The sequence below is a fragment of the Notamacropus eugenii genome, chromosome 3 (genome assembly GCF_028372415.1).
Source record: "Notamacropus eugenii isolate mMacEug1 chromosome 3, mMacEug1.pri_v2, whole genome shotgun sequence".
NCBI lineage: Eukaryota > Metazoa > Chordata > Mammalia > Diprotodontia > Macropodidae > Notamacropus > Notamacropus eugenii.
Window position 1 is genome coordinate 223,398,906 of NC_092874.1, and position 21,563 is coordinate 223,420,468.

The 21,563-nt window shown below is 41.5% G+C and overlaps 1 protein-coding gene and 1 pseudogene across 8 annotated transcripts in view; both read right to left on the bottom strand.

Moving 5' to 3' along the window:
- Positions 1-10,007, bottom strand: part of SLC11A2 (solute carrier family 11 member 2) — a 46,964-nt gene extending 36,957 nt beyond the window's left edge. For 3 of the 8 annotated variants that reach the window (XM_072654692.1, XM_072654691.1, XM_072654688.1), the window contains exon 1: positions 8,533-8,621. Coding sequence is in view for 1 of the 8 variants with exons in the window: in XM_072654686.1 (XP_072510787.1) it covers positions 9,959-10,007 (49 nt within the window). In the remaining 7 variants the exon portion in view is untranslated. Of the gene's footprint in view, positions 1-8,532; positions 8,644-9,958 lie in introns of those variants that run through there. The other 5 variants (XM_072654687.1, XM_072654690.1, XM_072654684.1 and 2 more) reach the window with 4 other exon arrangements.
- An 11,038-nt stretch (positions 10,008-21,045) lies between these two features.
- On the bottom strand, positions 21,046-21,563 carry LOC140531372 (large ribosomal subunit protein eL36-like; annotated as a pseudogene).

Consider the following 21,563-nt stretch of genomic DNA (forward strand, 5'->3'; position numbering starts at 1 on the left):
AAGAATTACACAAACCTGCCAGAAGATAAAAGAAAAGCATAATACAACAATATGCAATATATGTGTAATGATGACACCCAAGCTTGTCCCCAAAGAAAAATTGAGAAAATGACCCTCTTTCTTCACTGCTGGGGTTAAGTCCTAGCACAGAATATGTTATACACCATCAGACCCAGCTACAGTAACATCAATTTGGAGCTGCCAGGGCACTCTGAGGCTGTTTGGCACAAATCTTTAATTTTACAGAGGAGGAAACTGAGGCAGAGGGAGGTAAAGTGACTTGCCCAAGGTCCTAGAGGTATTGTTCAGTACCTGAAATACCTGGGCAAGATGTGAGCTCAGGCTTTTGGACTTCAAGGTCAGCTCTGCCCACATAATGGAACCACCCCCTCTCCAACTGTCTCTTTTTTCTTTTTACATGATTAGTATAATGAAAGGCCCTAGGTAGAAAAGGGGGTTGGGGGCGAAATATATTCAGAAAGGAATGATATCAAAACAAAAGGTATAGTTAAAGACAAAGACAGAGATGCACAGAGAAAGAGAAAGACAGGGAGACAGAGACACACACACACAGAAATGTTCCTTGAATTGAACTGTTAAACTGAATTTCAAGAACTTCTCATGAACTCCCCACCCATCTGCTGGCCAAAACACTGGCTTATGCATCTGACTGCATAACATGATTATGGCTGTGAATGAAACCCATTTCTCTTATCTATAGAGCAGATGCATACTTAGGCACACCCAAGACTCTCAGGACATCATTGCTCTTGTCATTTATTAACAAAACTCATACAGTCTGTGAAGATTCTGAGGAAAATTTAGAATAGATTAAGAAAAATTCCATTGTTCCTGCTTTGTGATATTCCTAATAAAACTCGCCATAAAAATAATAGTATTTTGTATACCATACAAAGAGAAATGTGTAATTACTATTTCCCAAAAAGGCAATTTTGCAATTGGTGATTTTGTAAATTAAGTCTAAAATGTAACCCAAAATCTGTCATTTAAAATAAAGCTGGACAAAGAATTGAAAACAAGTGGATGTCCATCAATTGAGGAATAACTAAACAAATTATGGCACATGCATGTGAAAAGAAATAACAAATATAATAAATACAGAGAAGCATGAAAAGATGTTCAAGATCTAATGCAAAATGAAGGAGGCAAAGCCATGAAAACAATACACACAACAATGTAAAAGGACTACAAAAATGTAAGAAAGAACCAGAACAAAAAAGCAGAATCCCAGACAACAGGTATGGCTATGCAGAAAAGACAGAGCCTCCCTGGCCCCATTCCTTTGCAGACTGGGAGAAGCCACTGGAAGTGCACACTGCATATACTTGCAGACTTTTTCAATGCCTTGATTGGTTTTACTGATTCCTCTCCCTTCCCCCCAGCTTTTTTTCCTTAAAAACCATATTTATTATATGGGATAGCTCTCTGGGAAGCAGAGACGAACATAACACTGGAAGAAATTTTACTGATATCTATTTGGTACTCTAAACTTCTATCATTTAAAATAGAAAACATTCTCCCAATGGATACGAATAATTAATGTTCAATGTTAATATTTTGCAGTTCTCAAAAGACCTGCAAAATATTAACAACCGTATAAAAATTACTTCAAACCACTAATAAGAGAAATACAAATTAAAATCAGTGGGGTTTGTTCTTACACCTAGCAAATTGGGAAAGGTGATATAAGACAGGAATAGTGAATGATGAAGCTTTACAAAGAAAGACACACTAATGCACTCTGAGTGGGGCTATGAATTGGTCCATACTTTCTGGAAAGCAAATTGGAATTGTGCTAAGAACATGACTAAAATGACTGTGCCCTGTGACCCACATCCCACATCTCATGGAGGCAAAAAATAAAAAGAAAGGTTCCATAGACCTCCAAGTATTTTAAACAGCAAAGAACTGGAAACAAAGTAGATATCCATCAACTGGGGAATAGCTAAACCAACTGCAGTTAGGCCTATGAAGACTTCAAATAACCACAGAAAGATCTATATATGAAATGATATAGAATGAAGGAAAATACATAAAATGATGACAATGTAAATGGAAAATTTATGTTCTCAATCTTTTTAAATAGACAAAATTGATTTCATAAGATACCCTAGTTTATACAAAGTGTATATTATAACACATAAAAAATAGAACTCCACTGTATCATAAATGTGCCTGGTCTAAAATTAATGCTTTAGTTACCACAAACATTAATTAACAATAATTTTACTTACATTCTTAGAATTTAGAAAGGATTTGAGGGGCTCATTTGGATAGCTTATCAGAGGTTGCCTAGAAGTCTAAACCAATACCTTTCTTTTTCTCAAGATAAATTTCTGTTTTAAGCAAAGGCATTCAAAAATTATCCCAAATCACCACAGATCTTAAAGCACTGTTCAAAATTGGGCTTATTCTTTTCCAATCTAGAGATTATAGTATCTAATTTTAAGACAATGATTCAGTTGTGACAATCTGAGTAAGTCACTTGCTTCTGGTTTTCCTGTTCATCTTTTTTTGTCTTTGATCTTTCCTTCCTTATAAATCTCTCCTGAAACCTTAAACAAAATCCAAGGCAGCTTATGGTGGAAGACTTCTTAACCTTAGTGATCATTTGGAGCTTGGGGATAATGCATAGGAGAATTAGCTGGTTATTAGGAGAGGAATTTGGGGAACCTTTTAGGAAAAGCCATCTAGGTGGCAAGTTTGTTACCATCGTGCAACTTATCCAATGAGTGCATGAAGGCTCTAAGAAGCAAGGCATAGATCCATGCTAAGAACTGCCTGTAAAAAGATTTCATACAGAAATTCATCTGACCTTGAAGAACACACTGTGTCTTCTACATTCCTCTTTTAAAATGTTATTCTCTGGGAATGAAATAAATCCTATTCCTTCATAAGCCTTTAGCAGCTATTGAGGGGTTTTTCACAAAGTTCCTAGGCCAGGGGCCGGGAACCTGCGACGTTGAGGCCACATGTGGCCCCCACTAGGTCTTCAAGTGAAGCCCTTTGAATACAAACTTGAAGCCACATTTGAGAACCCCTAGCCTAGGCTCTGGGACCTTAAGGGCTCAATAACTCCTTCAAAGATACTGCAATAGTCCAATGGACTAATGGTGGTAATTACTGGTTTTCTGTGCCCTGTATTGTTAAGTAGGAACACTTAAATAGTTTTGTTTTATTAGGAATAATTAATTACTCCCTTTGATTCTGTTGTACTTCTATAAAATACTCCCTGGAAGTAATTAGACTAAGATTTTCCAAAACTCAGCTGACCACTTGAAAAACTACTAAAAAAAAAAAAAATCATATGAAATGTCCAGTTACAAAATCTGTTAAATTTTGAAAATGTCCTACTTTTCTCCTCAAGAAACTTTGATATAAAATAGCTAAATGAAACCAGAGGTTCCATATTCTCATCTTACTGGGGGAGCAACAGTAGATAGGACCACTCTTGCTTATTCAAGCTAAGAATCATTCTGAAAACATCCAAAGCAGGAGCAAGACTTATTAATGGCGAGACTGGCACTTCCCAGATCCACAGCCACACAAACACACCCTGTTCACCAGGTACAATCCAGCTATTGTACAATGTTCTTAAGGATGCCAGGGCCTCCCACAGCAGCCAGAGCTAAGGTCAGCCCACTCTCTCCCACAGTTGGTCATTAGGATACAAATACAGTCAGTTTCTTTAGGTTGGCTAACTTCAGCTCTCTGGGAGTCGCAATAACCACAACCTCCTTCCAACAGTAGGGCTAGTTTCTCACCTGAGCCAGATGTCTATCCTCTTGAACACTGACAAGGAAACTCTGACCCAGTGAAGAGTTCAAGAGTAAAAAATGTGAGCTTAGAGGCGGGTGACAAGAGCAATATGTCTGAAGAGCACAGCTGATAACAAAGATTCTAACGTATCTAGGAAAGGGGCCAGGCAAGTGGAAAGGGAGTGGAGAACACTTGCCAACCAAAGACTCTTCAAATTAAGAGACCCATACCTCATAACCTCTACACCCACTCTTTGTTGGATATTCCAGTCCTTAACTACATCCCAACCTTCCTGATACCTCCCTTTTCCAGTGCAATAGTCACATTCTTAATTGGCTAAAGCCCAGAGCTTTGTTCATCCCGGCCCTCACAGCATGCATTTCCTCTTCTACTCCCATTCCAACCACAATCATTTTCCTCCTTGAGAATAACCTGCTTTGCTGAACTATCATTGCAAAGAGGCTGTAAATCCAAATTTCAAAACCTTCACCTAGGGCTTATTGATTCAATAGTGTCCCAAGTCTGAAGGGAATCGGAAATTCCTTAGGTTATCAATATAGCTAGACCAGATGATCGTAACCTGGAGTCCACAGACCTAAAAGGGGTCCGTGGATAGATTTCAGGAGGTCCATGAACTTGGATAGAGAGAAAAAATACATCTTTATGTCAATGTAATTGGTTTCCTTTTGATTCCTATGTATCTTATTTCATATATATAAAAAAAAATTCAGAGAAGGGGTCCAGGATACAAAAAAGGCTAAAAAAAAAATCTTTGCCCTAGACCAGTCCCTTGGCTTCAGAAGCAAGATGACCCTCTCACCAGCTCCCCCACCAAAATGATTCTGTCCTTATCAAATATGAGTAAGAGAAGTAAAATGGCTAACACTGATATAGTGCTTACCATGTGCCCGGCACTGCTCTAAACACTTTACAATACTTTATCTCATTTAACTCAACAACCCTGCAAAGCAGTTGCTACTATTATTTCCATTTTACAGATGAGGAAACTGAGGCAAACAAAGGTTAAGTGAATAGTTCAGCTAGTTAGCTTAAGGTTAAGTTAGCTCAAGGTCACACTGCCAGTTAGGTGTTCTGAGACTGAATTTGAACTAAGGGTTTCCTGACTTCAGGTCTTACACTCTACCTATTGTACCATCCAAATTTTGTGTTCAAACAGACTGTCGGATTTAGCCCTCTTTCGAACAAAGAGGGTAAATAAAAAATGTCCTCTTCCTCCAGCACAAAACTGACCTTAACAATGTTGCTTACATATTTTCCTCTTTATTATTTGAATAAATAAGGAAAATAAAGTGTCCCTCAATCAGGGATAGATCATGTTTCTCTACCTGCTCAGATGCTGAGCCTCTTCTGCAGCAAAGAATTCAGAGATAATGTTATCTTCTCTCCCAGTACCCAGGCAGCTAAGTTGGACAATAAATAGAATAATGGACCAGGAATCAGGAAGGTCCAAGTTCAAATCCTGTTTGAGATACTTCTTCTTTCTGTCTCTTTCTCTGACCCACTTTATCCCTTCCATTCCCCATTCCTCCTCTCTCATTTTTATTTATTAAAATATTTATTTTATTTATTAAAAACATTCTTTACATACAGCAGGGACATCTGGGTAGGATGTATATGTTACATTTTTGGATATGGTCAATGCGGATTTTGTTTGACTATGCATATTGGTTATAAGAGTTTTATAATTAGACTTTTATCATTCCCAGAAAAAAGGCCAGAAACCATTTCTATGTTCTGATATGACTTTCTACATTTTCCATTTCCACTCCAAATTAATTAAACTAAAAGGTTTAATTAAGTATGGCGCACTTTTATATTATATCCCAATTTACAGCTGGACAAATGGAAGCTTATAAGAGGTCTGACTTAAACTGTGACGGAGAGGTCTTGTTTCTTGGCTTTGGCCCGTGCCTGTCCACTGACCACTTTTCCAAATGCCTTTATCAAAACACAAAGGTCTGAGGTGGGGAAAAAGAAACTCCAGATCTTTATCAAATCAATTACTGTGTAATTATGACTTCCCATATTGTACCTGGGAAGTTGATTTTTTATATCCAAGTGTCACTTTACATTGACCTCTACTGAAGTTCAACCTAATGGTTCCAGGGGTGGGAAACCTGAGACCTTGAGACCACATGTGGCCCCTAGGTCCTTAAGTGTGGCCCTTTGACTGAATTCAAACAAATTTGTCCAGTGATGTTTGGCAGTCTTAAAATCATTTCCACCTCACCTCACCTTTAAAGGTCTTGTCCCTTTTCTTCACCCATATATTTCAGGAAGAGACTGCTCTGCAATCTCATCATACCATCAGCAGACTTTTAGTCATAAGAATTTAATTTGCCTGTCTGATTCCAGAGTTAAGTAACTAAATTCCACATGGTTATGTGAATTTCAGCTGAAACTGTGCAGCACAGTGCTGAAATAAGTAATGCTTCCTTATCTGCAAATTCTAAGTTCCTCATTTAGGGATTAGTTACTGTCAGTGTTAACTAAATAAATAGCATCTTTCTTGGAAGAAGGAAAAATCAGGCAACAGAAATCTTTCATTATGGCCTCTCAAGTAGTTTCAGAGGTGAGCAGAGGTTTTTCAACATCACAGAAGGGATGACATCGGTCAGGAGGCATAACAGGGGAAAGCGGTCTCTTTGGGAAGGGAGCACCTATCCCTAGACTCTTAACTCTAAACCCCAAGCCAATAATCTCACTTCCTATGCCAGGCAACACCAGATCATCATTCTGAAGCCCTCTAGTCCCATCTGTATGGTCTAACGGCTGTGTGCCCCAGGCTCATCTCCCAGCTTCACAGTTTCCTTACCTGGTGTAATGGAACCTGGAGACATGAAATCTAGAAAAACTTGGGTTTAAATCCTACTCCTGACACTTGGAGCCTATTTCTTCATTTATAAAATGAGCATAATTATTAATGGCTACAGACCTGTCTCATGGGGTTTTTTGTAGGGATCAAGAGAAATAATATACAAAAAGTACTGAACACACTATATAAATCACAGTTATTTCTACTCCTATGATTATTAGAAACAAAAATGATACTATCTACTCCATGGGTTGCTATGAAAATCAAACAGAAAACATGAACATCTTTTGAAAATCAGAAGATGACATGAGTTAATGAATTCTTTAATCTGGAAAGGAGGACATACGGGTAAAGTAATAATATTTCCACTGTGTGGATGCCATCCACTGACCTAGGACGACCTTCAATCCTCTTGGGGCCTACCTATCTGCATACACAATATCCAAAGGGCTACAATGCAAGCTCTCCAGAGACGCCTCCCTACAGAGCCTAAGAAATGTGGTCCGACTGCTCCAGGAAATCCCCTCCTCAACTCCCTGCAGCAGTTCCTGGAACACAGGAGCCAACAGCCTGCAACCCTGGCATTTCTTCTTCCTTGATTCAAAATGACCTCAGTGTAGAAGAGAACAGCTGATGTGGTCTGATAAAAAAAACAAACCTCCTAAGAAATGCCTGATGGGTTAGTTATCCAAAATAGCTCAAGAGAGAAGATAGAAACCTAGGGAGAGGATAGGTGACCACCTATAATCTCAAATCAAGTTGCAGTAAACACAGGGAACAAAGGAAATCAAAACTCAGGAAAAGCACATACCCAAGGTCTCACTAGAGATTTACTAGATTTAAAGGAATTCCAAAAGTATCTCATGAAAAGGAGGGAGCACCTCTAAGGGGACGCAGGAACAGTCGGTAACCCGATGCTTCCCAAAGTCAAACCCTTGGTCCAACAGCGTGACTAAGACCTTGGAAGAGATCTTAGAGGATTTCTATTCCAACCCCTCCCCCAGCTTTAGCAGGAACCCTCTCCTCCAGGAAATCTCCCCCTCGCCCCCAGCCTTCACAAGAAGACCGGCAAGGAAGAAAAAACAGTCATCCCCTGGGGCGGTCCGGGTCTTTCTGGGACAGATTATTAGCTTTTCCTTTTACTGGCTGTAAATGTTCTTCCTTCTCCACCGATCCCCAACTTGGGCCAAAAAAAAAATACACTCCTTTTCCACCAAACCCTCCAACAGCCCTGCCACACATCAAGAACTTTTTTCTTGCAGTTTTCCTTAAAACAAACTTTCAAAGGGGCTTTCCTGTCCTGGAACATCTCATTTTACAGACGGGGAAACTGAGGCACTACACTGCCAGTGATTCGATCTGGGGCCTCGCGTGCTTCCCGGCTCTTAAGGCTCTACGTGGCGCCGTGAGTTCGAATCCGATCTCAAGACCGCTGCCTGCCTCAGTTTCCTCCTCTGTAAAATGAGGAAAACGCCAGCCCCTGCCTCGCAGGCCTTCCTTTAGGAAGATAAGATGACCATTTGGGGGGGGGAACCTCAAAGCGCTCTATAAACGACGGCTGCCACCACATTGCTCTTATTCAGGGGGAGGGGAGGCCCCGCCCCCGCCCCGCACACACGCACGTCACGAGGCGCGCCGAGGTCCCACGGCAGCGCAGCTCGCCGGGACCAAGGGCTCGGGGGGCCGGGAGACTTTGCCCTGGGGCGAGATCACGGCGGCGGCGCCAGGCTGGGGGTCACGGGGTCCGCACGGGGCGGGGGGAGGGGAGCGGCGAGGACCCTCCTCCTTCACCTTCGCCTCCCCTCCGCCCCCACCCCCCGCCCCCCCCCCGCCTCACGAGCAGCTAGCGCCGCCGGAAGGTGGAGGACACCCAGGGACGCGGGCCCTAATGGGCCCAGCCTTGACCTCGCGGTGACCTGCGGGCCTGGAAGCTCACCTGCGCGGCGGCCCTTTACAAACAGGTTCTCCCGGGCCCGGTACCTCCATTACAGCCGGCGCGCTCCAGGCTCAGACACCCCCCTCCGCCCCTCCCCCCACACCGGCCCGCCGAGCCTCGGTGCGATTGGTCGGCGAGGCCGCGACCGCGCACTCTCATTGGCCGGATCCCCTAGCCGTGTGCCGCGTGGCGAAGTCAAAGAGACGACACGCGACTCTCGGCAGCAGCGCCCCGCTGCGTCCGGAGGAGAGAAACGCAGGTGGAAGGCCGTCCAGCTCTCCGAGCCGCAGGAGGTCGGGGCAGTCCCTGGACGAGCATCCGCTCTGGCGGATCGAGAACAGCAAGCAGTGCAGCCTTGTGCAGGGGCCCTCCTTGGCCGGAGACTCTGCTGGATCTGCAGGATCTCGATCCACAGCAAGCACGTCGGTGCAGCTGGGGAACCGCACGTCTTCAAGATGTCGCTGCCCGCTGCCTCATCCCAGGGAGGAAACACACCCACAACTCCCCGCCTGCCCTGGTGCCCGGGGCGGCCACCGCTTAGTATCATCCTCCTCCACCCCGGAGAGGAATGCGACTCATCCATCTGTGCGTAGCGCACCTGGCACCTGTACTTCGGGGCCCCGCGCCGGTCTGGTTCTCCGCTCTACCCCTGCCCCTCGCCCCGCACAACTCCCCCCTTTCCTCGTTACTGTGCAGGACATGGCTCCATTCCATCCAGAGCTGACCTCAGGTGTCTGGTCCTTCGCTGAGCGTGAAAAGCCGCAGGAAGGGGGAAGAGCAGGGGCCAGCTAGCTGGTTTCTGAGCCCTCTTTTGGGAAGGGAAAATAAATAATAAAATACAGTGACAGCATGATCTTTTAAAGCTTTTTTCTCAAGCACTATTTGTGGAGGATGGGGTAACTTAAAAGAAAAATAAAACTTGGAAGTATACCATTTCCAGGAAAATAGAAGTGCTCCCTTGCCTGCTCGCTGCTCGGAAAAAGACCATTAGTTAGGTGCGAAACTCAAAAAAGGGGGGTGGGAAAGAGACAGGAGCAGGACCTCAAGGAGCAGATCAGAAGCACAAGAGAGACAAACCAAATCGAATCACTCCGCAGTGAGGCTCAAGACGACGTTAGCCTCCAAAGTAATTTTCTGCTGAAAATAAAAGGAAAAACACAAAAATCAGAAAAGAGATTTGGGGAATTTTTGCAGCCCTCTGGGATTCCGCCGGAAGAGTTTGCCCCAGTTTTCCTCAGGATAGGAGGCTTTTCTTCAAATACGTCTAATTGAGGTAGAAAGGAGAACTCAAAGCCAACTGGAGAAAACAGAGAAAAAAGTATTTCTCCCCCTCCACTCCTGCCTGCTTGGAGTGTCTTTTGTCTTTAGTCAGATCCCAGTTGCTTGGCTATCGTGTGGTTACTTACTTAACTCACAGCTGGGAGCAGCCTCTGTCTTAGCCTGCTTCTTCCCCATGGTGCAGAACTGGTTTGCTCTCTCCTGAGTGTGTTCCTGCCCCTATATATGAGACCTGAGCCGGCTCCTTCGATAAGACTTTGATAAGCACTTCAAATTCTAGCCCTAGGCAGAAAAAGTTGAATGTAGTGAATTCATTCAAAAGCTGACCCACACCCACCTTGGCTCCCAAGGACAATCAAATTTCATCTTTGACCTGTTACGGAAAAGTAGATAGGTAGCATATACCTGTCATCTCTAATTATTAATGGGCTATTAATTAGGTAGAGAAATCTTTATTCTTAAGTCATTTTCTGTACCATTTGGTCAGAGTTGAAATGGGACGTGTACAGAAGTGCGTGATGGGGAACCGGGCAGGAGCTAAGGGTTACTTTCCTTCTGAATCAACACTATCATCACAGCAGTGAATTAGAAACAAATCTCCCATTAGGTTCACTGAAGAGTGACAGGTCTGTCATTAGGGTCAGGGGTTTCTATTAGATCTCTGTTCTTCTAGAAGGTTAGTTGGGGTCAATTAATCTCAATTGCATTCTTGATGAGATGCGTGGAGCACTGATAAAATTATGATGTATACATGCCTCTGAATCTGAAGGACCTGCGGAAATTTGTCTAGTTCATCTGTAAGTTTTCTCTCTGGCCATATAAAATTTAGAGCTCAAATTTTAATAATGAGAATGCTGAAAGAGGATATGAATAAGAGGCTGCCATTCTCCTGGCCAACACAATTTTATTTTTTTCCCTATTTCAAGAAAAGTGGAAGATACATTTTTAAAAATTTTAATTTAATAGTTAATTTTTCTCCAATTACATGTAAAAATAATTTTAACATTCTTTTTTTCAAATTTTGAGTTCCCAGTTTTCTACTCGTACCCTCCTCATTGAGAAGGCAAATAATATGACATAGGTTATACATGCATAGTCATGCAAAACACACTTCCATGTAAGTATTTCCAAGAAATATAAAGTAATGAAAAAGTATGCTTCAATCTGCATTCAGACTCCACCAGGTCTTTCTCTGGAAATGGACAGCACTTTTCATCATGTCAGAAGATAAAATTGCTTCAAATGGGCCCAAGGAAAATGACTTAGCTAGTCAAAAGCAAAGCATGAAACCCTGCCCCCCTTTTTAGTTAGTCAATATTGATCGAAAACTTCTAGAGCAGGGGTGAGGAACCTTCGGCCTTGAGGCCACATGTAGCCCTCTAGGTCCTCAAGTGCAGCTCTTCTGAGGCTTGGATTTGGTCAAAGGGCCTCACTTTGAGGACCTAGAGGGCCACAAGTGGCCTCAAGGCAGCAGGTTCCCCACCCCTGCTCTAGAGCCCTGCATTGGCCACTGGAGGGAGATCCAAAGCAAGGAGGAAGAAGACCTAGTGTCCCCAGGAGCTCCTCTGGGCAATAAGGAACCTAGGAAAGCCACACATGATAAAGATCCTAAGATCATAGATAAAGAGTTGGAAAAGGGACATTGGAGGTTATTTCTGTTCAAATTTCCCATTTTACAGATTAGGAAACTGGTACCCAACAGACTTGCCTAAAGTGGTGCACTTTACAAACATTATCTCGTTTGATCCCCACAACAACCCAAGGATTTTACAGTTGAAGAAACTGAAGCAAACATATGTTAAGTGAATTGCCCAGTTAGCATTTGGACAAAGGTCTTCTTGACTCCAGGACCAGCACTCATATCCATTATGCCATCTAGCTGTCTCAAGTACTGCAACAGAAAAAGTTGCAATAACTTACAAATTAGTAATCAAACAGGTTATGCTAATCAGGAAGAGCTAGCTATTATTATTCGCAGCCAGATTTGCCGTAGGGTTACTAGAAGCACCCAAGGAACTCCTTCCAAGGCCCCTAGATTGAGTAGCACTCTCTAAATCATTAAACTCAAGGATCTACTCATTTCAACCACCCACGTGGTCTTGCTCTGAACCTGTTGCCATACCAAAAAGGGAATGTTGTTTCCTTTATAGATATATGTGTGATGTCACTTGTGAAATGAGGACTCAAGGAGGAAAGGACCTTTCTGAGTTTAGCAATAATGGAATGTCCACGTCACACCCACTGCTCCCTTCTCTTACATATCTTTACTATCTTCACAAGGGACACCTATATCCATCCTTTTTTCCTCTCTTCAGTCTCATTATTTCGTAACTTACAAGAACAACTCCCTTCATTATTCTGGTTACCTCCTTTTTTTCCAACCTGGCTCAAAGTTTGTTTCCATAAAGTCTTCTCTGGTTAAGAAATCCACATCAATACCACCACCCACCAGCCACTTACCTTTCTCTGAATATAAACCAATATGTTATAGTACTGACATAAGTGTTCCATGTAATTTGAGTTTGTGTTTTCTTCATCTATGTTTCTATCAAGGATTATGCCTGGGATTCTAGTGAAGAATAATTACAAATTCATTATTTTAAAACTGAAAATTATTCTTAGTGCTATTTAACTAAGATATCAAAAGACTTCTAAAGCATTTATACAGAGATTTAAAATTTTCTATGGCATTTTCCTCAGAATAAGCTGGAGGCTTAATACTTGGGCTGGTGCAAATATGATTGTACCTATTTAACATGTAAGGTAAGTAAACCTCAGGGAGATCATGTGATTTGCCTCAATCATACAACTAGTAAATAAGACAAGATTCAAATTCATATCTCAGGACTCATGTTTAATGCTTTCTTGACAACTGATTTATTAGAATTCTACCTTGTACTTTTATTAATACCTCTAGTAAGCATTAGTGAATGAATTGTTTATGTTCCAATAAACGGACGGGGAAAAAAGCATTTATTAAGCTCTTACTATGTGTCAAGCATACAGGGGATATTAATATGAAAAAAAAACAGTTCTTCCCTTTAAAGAGCTTAATTCTAAGCAAGAGAGAAAGTGAACATGAATAAATGAAGAACCATTTATTAAGTGCTTACCCAGTGAAAAAGACTGTGCTGAGCACTGAAAATACAGAAGGAAGAGCAAAACAGTCCTTACTCTCAAGGAGTTTGTATTCTGATAAAAAAGCTGACGCATATAGGAAATCCCAGCTGCAAATTACATGGAAAAATCCCATGGTCCTTAGGACAAGAACTGGCACATCAGAAGCAAGCAAATCTTTAATGTCACTTCCATATAAAACGCTTTCTGTTATTTTCTGATGTTAAACCAAATTTGACCATGCCAGAGATTTTTGCTCATGAGAACTTTCTTTCTGGGTCTTCAGTAGCTGGGGTGGCTAAACCTGCAAAGGAAGTTGCCAAGGTTGTATTTACATAAGGGTTGATAGACTACAGCTGTAGAGACTATAGGGATTTGGAAGGTGATGCTGTTTCTGTCATCCTTGGACTTACCTGCCTGTTGATCAAATCAGGGACTCCTGCTGAGAGTGGATGGTGGTGACAAGGAAGGGATTTTGGTTCCACAAGTTTAGATTTCACATAAGTAATAATTTCACACCAGGGAAAAAAAACTCAACTAACTTGTATATGCCAACAGTTTGATGAGTTAATTAATTTTAAATTAAGTCATTCTTAGTAGAATCTAAGGATGGGGAAGATCATCACTTACTGATCTCCTGGAGGTCCTCAAAATCAGAGATCATGGGAAGCCTTATGGGACTTTGCATAGGGTTTTCCCCCATGAATGCTGCATCCAAAAGATAGTAGAGGTATCTGGAGATAGTGATTTTGAAAAGTGAAACTCCCTAAGTGTTCTGAAAGGCTAGATTTTTCTACCCTACTAGCACCAATCAATCATAAGCTTTAACCCAATGCCCACTAGAATCCTCTACGGGTTCCTCTCATGAATTACTATTGTGTTCACCTGAACTTTTAGTTCTAGACAAGAGTTGCAATTCATTCACTTATTCATTCATTCTTTCATTTGGCGCCCCCCAAGGTGGGGCAGCTAGGTGGTGCAGTGGATAGAGCATCAGTGTAGGAGTCAGGAGGACCTGAATTCAAATCGCACCTCAGACACTTGACACTCACTAGCTGTGTGACCTTGGGCAAGTCACTTAACCCCAATTGACTCATCCTGGGCCATCTCTTGTCATCCTGATGAATATCTGGTCACTGGATTCAGATGGCTCTGGAGGAGAAGTGAGGCTGGGGACCTGCACAGCCCTTCCTCACTCAAAACAAAGTCAAGTGCAAGTCATATGATTATTTCTCTGATGACATGGTCTTCTTTGGCAACAAAGGATGAACACACATTCTTTCATTCAATCTAATGAACAGTTATTAAAATACTTTAAGGCATAAGGTATAACTAATAAATAATTTGCTGTACACCAATAAATAGGTATTTAAGTGTCTACATGTGCCAGAAGCTGAGAGCATAAAGACAAAAATGAAACAGTCCTTGATTCCTAGGAGCCTACATTTAAAAAAATTTACATGATAAACTTTATTATATATTTAAAAAGAATAGCAAGTTCTACATAATAGATTTGCAATTTCATGTGCAATCATCTTTTTTATTATGCCATGTGATGGAAATGTTTGTTTTATTCCATAAATTAAAAATAAAATAAATAAATGGGGGGAGGGGAACCTACCTTCCCTTACAACTAGATAGCTCTGCCTCCTGTCCTGAGTCTCATTGGAATCTAAGAAAAGACACCTAGGATAGACAGAGTATATCATCTGAAACCTTTTGCTCCCATATCACATGGAAATCATAGACATGAACTAGACCTATTCTCCAGATTCCCTGACCTCACCCAAGAATGAATCTGTATTCATTTGGAGCTTTTGTGTCTCCTCATTGTCCCATACTTCTCCAAGTGGTGGACCAGAACTTGCTGTCATTCCACATCTAGCTCCTACTCTGGAATCCTCAGGGTTGGATCAGCTTTTATAGAGCTACTGAAGTTAAAGAACAATGAGGGAAAGTACAACTTCAAAGTGGGGAGTCGGGAGGCAAGGGAGAAGGCATAGCGTATATACAGGGCATCTCCCCTCTTTGAGGTGAGTAGCTCCGTCTTAAAAGTTGGCCTACATTCCAGTCAAAGTGAAGAGGCATGATTTTTTTTGTCTTAGTTCTCCTAAGTCCTCCCCACATAGGACCTTGTTTCTAAGCTGATAAAACCAATGGGCTTATTTTTAGCTAATAATTATGAAGTTCGACAAAGAAGGCTAAAAGGCAGATTAGTCCATTTGTAAAACTAATGCCAATGGAAGCTAGCTATTGTTCCAGAGGAGTAGGTAAGGTTAGGTCATAGGACAGAGGTGGGGAACCTGTGCCCTCATGGCCCTCTATGTCCTCAAGTGCTGCCCTTTGACTGAATCCAAACGTCATAGAACTAATCCCCTTAATAAAAGGATTTGTTCTGTAAAACTTGGACTCAGGGAAACGCTGCCCCCAAGGACTTAGAGGGTCACATGGGGCCTGCAGGCCACAGGTTCCCTACCCCTGTTACAGGAGTTCATATTCTAAAAGAGGTGACAACACATCTGTAAGTCCCCTGTGGGGAGCTACTTTCCCCATTCTCAGTCACATTGGCATGTTGGATACCAGAGGTTACCTGGATACTACACTCTCCATAGCCCTGAGAAGCCAGGTTTTTCTGGTAGTGTGGCTTAAAACTTTTCCATTGGTTATTAGCCAATTAACTTTTAGAAAATGTATTTTACTAAGCAAGGGTAGTTGTTACAGAAACATCTCTCTCAAAAAACAAAACAAAACAACAAAACAGTGTTCACGCTCTACTTGAACACATGTAAGGTTGCTGGGGAGAATGGGCCTGAATTTAAAGCCAAAGGATATATTCATATGTGCTTTACTGGAAGTCTTTTTTCATTTCCTGAAGTCCTAATAAAGTTCTGCTTGACTCTCTAGTAGGCCCCTTGGAGTCCTGAAGTTACTTTCCCCTACTGTCTCCAATTTATTCTCAATATGCTCCTCAGCTTCCAAAGCAGATGCTGCCATCAACTGCTGCTGATCCAGGACTCCACTACTGGAGCCAGTGGACACTGCTACTGATATCAATGGAAACTCCGGATATTCCAACCTTCCAAAGTTGACAAGATTTTCACCTTGGCAACCTGAGAGGGAGGAAGGAGAGACAGAGACAAAAGCCACTTTTTCATTAGTTCTTTTTTTTTGTTTTTATTGTCAACATTTACTTATAGCATAGATGTATTTGTATGTGTCTGTATATCTATGTACATATCTATGTACACAGAGGCATGCATACATTTTGAATTCTACAGAATTGACAAAAGTAGTTTTTTTTTAATTTTCTGCTTTATTGACAAATAAAACTAAAAGCAGTAATCAATGTTTCCTTATATAAAGAAGAGGAGATGTGGATCATGTATGACACCATGAATCTTTATTTGAATAGCTTTTTTAAAAAGTATATATTTAACTCAGAAGTTCTAGTACTGTCCCTCTTATCTATGTCCCCTTCTGAACTCCCTTCTGCTCTCTTTTGTTTATTTTTTACAAATGTTTCACAGATCTTTTTTCTTTCTTTCTTTTTTTTTTTTTGTGAGGGGTGGATGTGGGTAGCAGTACCACTATTCTCATATTTTTCTTCATAATTCTCCCCTACCTCAATGACAAAAACAAAATGTTAAAGTCTTTCTTTGTAATAAATAAGTATAGTCCCACAAAGCAAATCTAAACATTGGCTGAGGCTAAAACTGTGTATCTCATTCTATACTTCCTGGTCCATCACCAAGACAGTGAATCAATCAATCAATAAACATTTATTGACGTGCCAAAACACTACCAAACACTGGGGATACAAAAAGAGGCAAATGATGGTATAATCTAATAGGGAAGGCATATGCAAATAAATTTACATAAAGCAAGTTATATTCAGGATTAAGAGGAAATAATTAAAAGAAGGAAGGCAATGTAATTTAAAAGGGGCTAGGGAAGGCTTCTTGTAGAAGGTGAGTCATATCTGAATCTTCATGATCCCCTTGGATCTTACTCTGTCCATGGAGTTTTCTTGGCAAAGATATTAGAGTGGTTTGCATTTCTTTCTTCATTGGCTTAAGGCAAAATGAGGTCAAGTGACTTGCCCAGAGTCACACAACTAGTAAGTGTCTGAGGCCAAGATTTGAATGAAAGTCTTCTTGACTCAGAACCCAGTGCTCTATTCAGAGTTACTGAGCTGCCTCCCAATGTGGTAGGATTTTACTTGGGACTTAAAGGAAGACAGGGAGGTCAGTAGACAGATCCAAGGAGGGAGAGTGCTTCAGATATGGCAGAACAGCTAGAGAAAATGTCCATGGGTGAGCGATGGTGTTTCTTGTTCACAGAACAGCCCGGAGACCAGTGTCACAGGACTGAAGAGTGGAAGGGAGGGGAATAAAATGTAAAGAGCTAGGAAAGTTAGGAGGGGGCTGCTAGCTTATGAAGGGCTTTGAATGCCAAACAGAGCTTGGAAGAATGATTCATCATCCTCTTCTGACATTATGATTGATCAGTGCATTGATAATTATTCCCAGGTATTTCGGTTGTTCTCTTTCACAATATTGTGGACATCTTATAAATTGTTCTTCTGGTTCCTTTCACTTCACTCTGCATCAGTTCATAAAGTCCTCTTGGGTTTCTCTGAATCATCCTCCTTTTGCCATTTTTTTATGGTTCATTAATATGTGTTTATGGGGGGCAGAGCCAAGATGGCAGAGTAAAAGCATGGACTTGCTAGACTTCTCCCCCAAGCCCAGCCAAATACCTGTAAAAAATGACTCTAAACAAATTCTGAAGCTGCAGAACCCACAGAATGATGGAGTGAAGCAAATCCTGAGCCCAAGGCAGCCTGGAAGGTCAACAAGGGGAAGCGACTCCTATCGCACTGTGCTGGGAGCAGAGCACAGTCCAATGTGGGCCACACGGGCACAGACAGGACCTGAGCAGGCCTCAGGGGACTGAATCTCTGACATTTGTGGCAATTTTCAGACTTGCAGGGGACAAAATTGGAAGGTCAGTGGAAAAAAACTGTGAGACCTATGTGAGAGAGTAGAGTGATTAGGCCTCAGCTTCAGGGCCACAGAAGGGGTGGAGGAGCCCACGGCCACAGCAGCAGGGGCAGGGGCAGAGACAGCAACTGTTTCTGGAGCTCTAGGACCACAGATTGTGGCGGGATAGAACATTTGACAGTACACTCCCTCCTCCTCATTGGAAACAGAGAACTATCTTGACAAAGAGCTCAAAGGTCAAGTAAACGGCTGGGGAAATGAGCAAAATATGGACAAAGAATTAGACTATAGAATCTTACTTTGGTGACAAGGAAGACTAAAATACACAAACAGAAGAGGGTAATAATATGTGTTTATTCAGACTATGCATCTATTTCAAAGATATGGTTTAGAAGTAGCTGATCTTTAAAGTGGACAGTGGATTTCCGGACAATCAAGGGCCTAAATGCCACCCACACTACTACTATTACTAAGGCTACTACGAAGATTTAGTTTATTTTTCCAATACCCCATGAGTAGGGCAGGTGACAGTGGCCCTAAAACGCTGTCACTGCTAACATCATGAGAGGGAGGGATCATAGGAGCACATATTTAGGAATGCACAAGTCCTCCAAGATAATTTAATCCAACCCCTTCATTCTGAGATTGAGGAAACTGAGGTTAAAAGAGTTTAAGTGACTTACCCAAGAGCACACAGCAGATGAAGCCAGTACTCCTTCTACTAGACAACCTCAAGACCACCCTCTAAAGAAAAAGAAAAAAGATCCAATCCTAACAAAATCAGTGGCAGTAGGGTGAAGAGAAGGGAACAAACATTTATTAAGTACCTACTGTGTGCCAGACACTATGCTAAGCCTTTTATAAATCTCATCCCGTTATTATTATATTATCAGTGGCTAATGAAGAACTAAGATAATATTCCCACTAAGGAGGAACAAGAGTAAGGGTCTCTGTACATCAGGAAAGCTGTTGCATGATATAGGAAAAGAATTAAGACATGATTTCTTTGATACTTTGATGAATTCATGGTCTCATCAATATGGGTGCTTTCTCCCCTTGTGGAGACTGCAAATTCTCTACACCTTTTCACAATTCACATATAGCATCATCACTAGGAGATCTGGTTGGATTTCAACGCAAAAAGTAACGTGAGGTCACTGGAAACGATTTTCCAAATTCAATCCATACTAATATTCTCACTTGTCCAACTGTGGGCCAAACTCGTTGTCCCTTGGTCACACCTACCCAAATATTCTGAAGGATTAACTGGATGGTTTTGTCTCAACAGGGGTCATAGGATCCTGACCTCGGAGTCATCTAGGAGTCATTTTACAGACCAGGAAACTGAAGTTCAGGAAAGTTTTAATGACACATCCATAGTTATATCATCAAAAGATAACTGTGAAAGCAAAGACGAATTTAATGGCAGAAGGAACCAGAAAATACGGGTGACACACCACTGAAGTCTTTAGAGAGAATGAGATAGACAAGAGACAAGTCACAAAAAGACAAGTGCTTTATAGTAAACAGCATTCCAATGGAGCCATAGGCAAGAGTAAAAAATGCAAATGATCTACTGGAAACCACTAAAAAACACCAAAGGCGAAACTTCCTGCAGAGTCTGTGACTTGTAAGGGAAACAGCATCACATGGCCTTCATCGTAACAACTTGTACCCATTAGACCTCGCTGAATAAGTGCTCTGGGGACTCAGTAATGCAGCGGATGGATTTGGACGTAGTTCCTCACTCTGGCTCATGGGGCTCTGTCCAACTTGCTATTTACCTACTTATATTTACTTTAATCTTATACTGAGCAAATAAAACAATGCCGTTCTAGATATGAGCTGCGTTTATAGTATCATCTTACCTTGCCTTTACAAAAATAAAAAGACTCCAAGGAAACTAAACATTTAAGTGTATATATATATATATATATATATATATATATATATATATATATATATATATATATATATATATATATATATATATATATATATACAGGTACATTCAAATGAGTATAGATGTGTTTCAACCCTTTCTTCACTCCTATACCTTTCAGAAAAAAATCATTTTCTCTTTGTGGTATGCTGGATTATAATTGCCTCGAAGGCAGACTGAGTTTACTTTGTTAATTAGCATATTTTTGTCTTTGTTAGTATAGTTCATCGTATACATGTCCTTCCTCTTCCATTTGACTAGAAGCTCTTGAGAAACTATTTTTTCATTCTTCTCTCTTCTCTTAAGTCAATTAGTGCCAGAGTGAGTCAAATAAACATTACTTAAAATTTTTACAATGTACCCACCACTGTACTAAGTGCTGGAGATACAAAGAAAGGTAAAGTGGAGGAAACAACATATGGACGATTATGAACAATCTAGCAGTATACAGGATAAATCTGAAATAACTGACAAAGGGAAAGGACCTAGAATTAAAGAGGATTGAGAAAGTTCTTGCAGCAGGTGGGATTTTAGCTGGGACATGAAGGGAGTCAGGGAAATGGGAAGACAGAGATGACAAGGGAAAGTATTCTGGGCCTGGGGGAGTAATTAGACAATCTTTAGATACCTGAACTCTGGAGATGGAATGTCTTGTTCAAGGAACAGCAAGGAGGCCAGCGTCACTGAATCAGAATCCAGAACAATAGAGCTCAGGGATGTGAAACATAAAAAGACTGAAAAAGTGAGGGGGCTGAGGGTCAAGTTATGAAGGACTTCCAATGACAAATAGAGGATTTTATATGTGATCCTGGAGGTAATAGGAAGTTGCTGAGGGGGAGGGGGGCCTGACCTGCACTTTAGGAAAATCACTTTGGTGGCTGAATGGAGGAGAAGACACATGTAGGGAGAGTGAAGTGGGGAGAGACACATCAGGGAGACAAACCAATGGGTTCAGATGTGATATGACAAGGTCCTGTGCCAGGGTGCTGTCAGTATCAAAGAAGGGTAGGAGTATATGTGAGAGATGGTATAAAGGTAAAATTTGACAGGACTTGCAAGCAGGTTAGATATGGAGGGAGTGAAGAGTTGAGAATGACTCCTAGGTTGGGGGATTGGGAGGATGGTAATACCCTGAACAGTAAAAGAGAAATTTGGAAGAGTGGAGGGTTTGAGAGGAAAAATAATGGGTTCAGATTTGCACATGTTGATTTTTTTTCCTCTTTCTCAAATCTTTATTGGGTAAGTGGGGAAGGTTGGCAGGGTCCAGTTTAGTCCTTCTTGGCAGTGGCCTTTCTCATGGCAGCTAGGACATTGCTGAGCTCCCCTCTCTTCCTCTTGGCCTGGATGTGAGTTCCCACCCTTTTTTTCATGAACTTAAGGACTCCCTTATCCTTGGAGACTTTTAACAATTTCATGCCTCGTCTTTCATAAGGGGCAAATCCACACACCTCCTGGATCATATCTCTCACAAACTTGGTATGTTTGATCAAACGCCCACAGTGGCGGCAGGGTCGCGACTTGGAAACATTTTTGATGACTTTGTGGCCCTTGTTGAAGCCCACAGCCATGGGATATCAGATGGCCATGGCTGTGGTGCGTAGCCCCAATGGCATCCACAGCAGACGGGCCACATGTTGATTTTAAGATGTTTACAGGACATCCAGTGCAAGG